At 35.1% G+C, this 6,620-nt stretch overlaps 1 protein-coding gene across 3 annotated transcripts in view; it reads right to left on the bottom strand.

Annotated features, from left to right (window-relative positions):
• Nucleotides 1-914: 914 nt before the first annotated feature.
• INTU (inturned planar cell polarity protein) overlaps nt 915-6,620 on the bottom strand; it is a 73,765-nt gene continuing 68,059 nt past the window's right edge. For all 3 annotated transcript variants that reach the window (XM_032463194.1, XM_006178614.3, XM_032463202.1), the window contains exons 15-16: nt 6,248-6,405; nt 915-4,241 (exon numbers count right to left, since the gene is read on the bottom strand). In XM_032463194.1, the coding sequence (XP_032319085.1) occupies nt 4,130-4,241; nt 6,248-6,405 (270 nt within the window). In that variant the 3' untranslated portion in view covers nt 915-4,129. The remainder of the gene's footprint in view (nt 4,242-6,247; nt 6,406-6,620) is intronic.

Raw genomic sequence — 6,620 nt, 5'->3', positions numbered from 1 at the left:
AGTGTGTTTCAACACTCTTAAAACTCATAAAAAAAAAAGCAAACAAACAAATATTTAAGCCAGAAGGATTCCAGAGCAGGAAGTTTGTTAAAATTTTGATTATCTCACATAAAACTGGTTGGCAAGTCCTTCTGGTACCATGTATGGTGCTACCTTCCTTTCTGTAGCAGCTTGTTCGACTCAACTGGTTTCTTAGGCCTTCTCACCATTTGACATGCTGCTGCCAGATTAATTTTTCTGAAGCAGTTGAATTAATCATTATTCCTAGAAAAATTTAAAGTCTTCTCATTGCACTGACTTTAAAATCCTTAGTAAAATCCACCACAAATTCAAAACATTATTGGCATTTTATGTGCAAAAATCTGAAATATGAAAAGTTTTTCTCTCTTAAGGTAATTTGAAGGTCTCAGGAAGAAAATTAAGGGGGAAATTGCCTGAGTTACACTCCAGGTAAGACTGTCTTTTTAAGGTGCCAAGAAAGGTCAAAGGAACAATCTCTGGTCATAGGGAACATAAATTTCTCAGAAGACAGAAAAACAAGTGTTTTGCTTCTCCCCAGGGCAATTTTCTCTCCATTATCTTTCTTGCCTTCCTTTCCCCCCTCCACCCACATTTGACTCCATAGTTAAGTGTTTATAACATACTCCTTTATGAAATCTTCCAGCTTATTTCTGACATGTATTCATTGATGGACGATGGCAAAAGTAAAAGTACTTAGAAGTGTAGCTTTTTTTTTTTTTAACCTCTATTAAGTCCTCTGAATCAGCTCTTTTCAATATATTGAGCTGAAAATGTTTATTTTAATTTGCTGCATTGGATTTGATTTACTGATTTAGGGAACAATAAAGTTCTGGCGATTTACATGTCAGTATTAAAAGCAGAGTCTCAGGGCCTTTGCAGTGTTCACTCTTCTTTCCTGAGGAGTCCGCCTGATTAGCTTCCTCACTTTCTTTAGATCTGAGGTCACCTCAGCAACACTTTCCTGGGCCACCTTGTCTTCCACACTTCATATCCCATTTTCTTGCTTCATTTTTTTTTTCTCTTAGCTTTTATCAACATATTTTACTTACTTGTCTTATTTGTGGTCTGCCTCTCTTGCTAGAACATAAGCTCTGTGAAGGCAGGAAGTTTTAGCTCTTTTGTGCTGTACCCTGGCCTTCAGAACAGTGTTTGGCAGAGAGTAGAAATTCAATAAATGTTTGTTGGACAAATGGACAAAAAGGCAACACAACTGCAAACAAACCTCTAAACCATCTTTATTAAAAACTATTAATAGAGTATAAAAATAGCTTTAATTATATAGAATGTAGAAGTACAACTCTGCAAAATTAAATTATTTCCACGCAGTTTAGTGTAGAGGTTGAAGTTTTAGTAACATTTAATAATATATATTAAAATATCCAAAGTATAAATCCTTGTTTTAAAAGTGTTTAGTGCTGAATACTTTTTCTTAGCTTTGCAACATTTTGTACAGTAGCCGGTATGATTTAGCTGACTTCATGGTTTTCAACCAATGGATATTTAATAATAAAAAACGGTGGTAGTAGTAGCAGTAGCTAACCCTTTTACAGCACATAACATGTGCCAGGCACTATTTAGACAGAAGTCACACAGACAACAAATAATTATTCACAATATTATTTTCAAGAATGCTCAAAGTAGACAAACCTAGTAAATTGGTTTCATAGCTTTTCCCATTTGTATTAGAAATATAAAAAAGCAGGCACTGCAAATTTACTATCTTGTGAGTATGCATCATCATCAGGGGTCCCTTGGCACAAACAAGAAACACTCCTTTCTCTAATCTGACAAAAAGAAATGAAAGAAAGAGAAAGAGAAAATTGGGGTAGGGGTTAGAATCTAAAATGTAATTTGGAGGTGCTAAAAATATATGCTAGTGGTAAGACATACAGTCTTTTGCATTACAGTCTGGTGAAAAAGAGCATTTGCTGGGATGTTAATAAAATCCAAGTTAAGAATGTTTCTGTATCTGCTAAAGCATTCTTTGCCCTCCTTTATTTAATAAAGTGACAGGCACTTACTATCCAACAGTCAGATTGATCGACTTTCAGATTCGAATCTGAACCTATATGGAAAAACAGGCAGCTAAGTTTACTTATGCTGCTTACTTTGATATCCATTTAGAGAAAAAAACCAAGATAATGTTTGTTTTTATTTCTTAAATATGCAGTATCTCTGCAACATGGACATTACAGTGCATATCTACAATATAGCAAATGACTTTGCCTGTATTAAGATCAGTAGTCTGCTTTGTCTTTTTATTTGTTAATATATGGTGGTCTCATGTTTCTTTAACACCAGGAAAGTGGTTTAACACATCAAAATTTCATTAAATGAAAGAGAAAAAGATGATAGAACCCCAAGTCTTAGTTCAGTCTGCCTGAAAATCTGGAGGTGATCAATAAAGTCCATTGAAGAGTAATTCTCAGTATTAAAAATAGCTCATTGTGTTTGGGGGATATATCAAGAAATTTAAGGCATTTCCTAATACTTTTAAACAAGAGTATCTTAATACCCATATATGTACACAGGTAGTTCTAAGATAGTAGTAAAGAGTCTACCATTTGACCAATATTTTAATCTTAAGGGGAAGATATTTCAATCCATTTTCTATATTTCAAGAATCAAAGTTTCTTGCCCTGTTTTGAATGCCAAAATTAAGGCCCATAAGACACTAATGACACAAGTATAATGCTCTGCATCTTAAACGCCTGGGTGAAAATCTCTTAAACTGATGGAAGACGGATAATAGTGTTTCTTATAAGACCAAATGTTTCAAATGGTACACCCACTACGTTTTGTTGTGAGTTCTGACTAAGCTGGAGGGCTCATGTCTGAGGTAGGGGAAATGCAGAAGCTGACTTTAGATGTGCTGGCATAATTTGCCTTCCAAAGCTTATGCCCTGAAGAAGAACCCAATATTATAAAGCCTTGGGGGCATCTGAGACTTCAGGAGAATCCACTGTGTGTCAATTACAAATTAAGTTCTTCCTTTCTGTCAATCCACCAAATTCTGACAGCCAAAGAAAATTCTCATCCCATTAGTTTTCTTTCCTTACTCAAGGTCAAGTAAACTATTGTTCATTAAAGTGTCCCCCCTTTGAGAAAACTCAATACACAATGATCCATATTTGTAAGGCAAAAATTAGTATTTAACAAAAGAAGTAACCATAGGATTTCTTTAGTCAACTTTTTCAGTGTTTTCAACATGACTAGTTTAGGTTTTAAAAAAAGGTTTACATATAACTTTCCTAAAATTAATGAACTTGTATAAAATGTATGTGTATATACCTGAATACATTTCAACAAAGAGAAAAACAATGAAAGTTTATGGACAAATAGTTTGAAAAATATATCCTAGTCAAAATAGAGCTGACCTGAAAGAGTAAAGAAAATCAAATAAATTAAAAAATAAGTTTAATTTTTCACTCCTCTCTTCCTCCCAGTGAGGTATCCTGAAACACTTAAGCTAAAGAAAAGTATCTAAGAAAAAGTCTCAGAAGAAATCAGTACTTGGACATTACAAATTTAGGTACTGACCTACAGGCAAGAGAGAAAAAATTACATTTTACTTAAGAGGGACTCTAGACACCTCAAAGGAATCATCTCATTTGTACATGAAAACTCTCAGCTCAGAGAGGTACAAAAACTTGTTCATAATCACATCACTAATTAGTTACAGAACGTGGTTTCCTCTCAATTTCATGATTGTTTTGCCAGATATCAGTATTAGTCTTGAGAAAAATACACAGTGAACTGTATATTTTTTGAACTGTGTATTTTTTCCAAGATAAACATTCCTATATTAATTTTACATAAAACATGTCACATTATTTCAAACTAGGAAATAAATTAATGTTATATACCAAAATGGAAATAAGTTAACGATCCCTTCTTCATATTTTGATCAAGTATCTTCTTCAAAAGTCTCACAATAAGATTTAGTGCATGAAATCCAGCAGCATATCATCTTAGTCTTTAATAATATTATGTTCAGTATTGAATAGTGAAAAGAAGTTAAACCTTCTCTCTTTGTGAGTAGACTTCAGCAATTCTAATACTGCTTGATAGTCTGTGCACAGTTTTGTTGTGCATCAAGAAAACACAGCTACAAGGTTAATCCAAAGAATAATTTAAAAGCCATTTCAATGGCAATTTCTGTGACTGAGTCATGAAAACAGACATAAAGTTCTTGAGGTTTGGGGTGAAGAAAGAGTCTCCTGTAGAGGAAAAGAACACACTCATTTCAGAAATCCCCAAAACAAAAAAACCCACAACTCTTCAATTTATTTAATTTAATTTTGTTTTTGTTTCTAAAAGAATCAGTAGTAAATTAAAAGACCACTAATCTAAAGATTAATCTTAAGAGAGTTAAATTTTTAATCTATTCAATCAATTGCTAATGTATACAAATCAAACTATTTAAATCAGGAGTAGTTCTGCCTGACTTCCTTAAATTTCTCTATTCTACATCGATCAGCCTCATAATTCAACACCTATTGATTCTATCAATTCCAATTGTGAATGTAGTTAAGGCTCTACTGCACATGTTCATGTGTGCTTAACTCGTCTCTTATCTCTGTTCAGTCTTGTGCCCACACCATTCCATTTGGGGCTCCCAGCTTAAATCTTCCAATAGCACAGTTCTGATCACACTACACTGAGTTGAGAACATGCTGATGCTCCCAAGCTTGGTTGGTTACACATCAGAATCACAAGGAGGCTTACTAAAAACACGGAGTCCCACTCTCGTGAATTCTGGTTCAGGAGGTCTCAGGTGGGGTGCAGGCATCTCTGATTTTAATAAGTGACTTGGGTGATTCTAAATTCCATGGCCCAGCACATGGGAATTACTACTCTGGATATCATTTGTAAAGTTTTTGTCATGCAATTTAGCAGTACATGGTGGGTGTCCAATAACATTAGCCCCACCTAACTCTGTGCTCCTTCCACCAATTCTCTATCCCATCTCAACCTTCAGTGGCTCAATATTTCCCTCAGAATTCAATTCCTTAGTTAGGAGTTGAAGGCTGTCTGCAATGGTCCTAACTTAGCTTTTCAGCTTGATCTTTCACTTCATCATTGTATATGCCATTCCTCTATCGTCCTGCAAACCAGTGTATTCACTGCCATGCCTTATGATTTCCTTTGTTTGGATCTTTATTCATCCCATCCTTTTCCTAGAATGCTCTATCCAAATCTAATTCATTTTCTAAACCAGATCAAATGGAATCCCTAAGCCTTTCTTTGTAATACCAGCTTAGATTCCACCCCTCTCCTCAGAATTCCCAGAGCATTTGGTTGAATTGCCTAATTTATTATGTATAGCAAGCTTGCTTTCTATCTGTGTATCTCTTTCTATCTCCCCACAGATTATATATCCATAAATAGATATTTTAGCATGTTTTGTATTTCTTCTGCTAGATGTAAGACCATTAGATGCAATGACTGTGTCTTTATCTTTGCATTTGCCAATTTGCTACCCACCACCACGTTTTGCCAAGCACAGCTCCATTTAAATCCTAACATGTTTATCAAGTGACTGTGTGCCAGGTGCTGTTGCAGGTGCCAGTGGTGGACGAGTCATTAAATTCCTGACTTCCCAAAGCTGAAATTCTAGTGAGGGGGAGAAAGACCATAAACAAATGGATTATGGATTGTCTGTTTGACAAGAGATGACATGTTAGCACTGGTCTGAATATCAAGGAGCCAGATATGCAAAGGTTAAGAAGTAGAACATCCTACACAGAAGGAATGGCAGGAACAGGATTTGACTGGTGCCAATGTGGCAAGGCACAGTGGATAAGGGGGAGAGTGACAGTGGGTAGAAACAGAGATGGGAAGAGGCCAGGTAGGGCAGGGTCTTGTAGTTGGTTCGGGGGTGGGAGAGGAGAGGGGAATGGAAGTGGGGAGGAAATGAGAGAGGGAAGAAAAGAAGTAGGGTCAGAGGGAAGGAAATAGCCATAAAAGTGTAGAATCATTTCATTTCCTGTCAGTGTATTAGAAATACAATTTTGTAAGATAACCAAATAAGTTTTGTGGGGTTTTTTTTTTTTAGATAGAAAAAGACTTGGGAAGAATTTAAAGGAGATAACTTAGTAAATAAAATAAAATTCTAAAATACATTAAAATATTATTGTCAGGCTAATAATTCCATGCCTACAACTTAAAATCCTTATCCTCTTTAACACTTTTCTAAAACTTTTAAATACTTTTTTCCACTTACCCTACTACCCAGTAAGCCATAACTGGTGGTGCTTTTCTCTGATCAGTCCAGTTTTCAGGTGAGCATTCAAACAACACACCATGTTCTTTCACAGGCTTAAGAGAAGACACTGAATTTGTAGAACCTGAATGATCTCCACCATTTAGTGCTTTCTTTTTCTGTAAATTAATAGATATTATTAGTATTAACTGGTATTAATAGTGTCGACTTTAAAATGTTTTCATATATAGATTTGAATTGTTGATCCTAATACTTTTAAGTGCCTGCAATGATTCTTCTTCTTATCTGCAGGAAAATTTCTACTCTTCCTTGTACTTGCTTTAAGTATCATCTCCTAAAAGAGACTTCATAGATAAAGTGTCTCTTGACTCTC

This window comes from Camelus ferus, chromosome 2 (genome assembly GCF_009834535.1).
Source record: "Camelus ferus isolate YT-003-E chromosome 2, BCGSAC_Cfer_1.0, whole genome shotgun sequence".
NCBI lineage: Eukaryota > Metazoa > Chordata > Mammalia > Artiodactyla > Camelidae > Camelus > Camelus ferus.
This window is presented reverse-complemented; position numbering and strand designations above follow the sequence as displayed.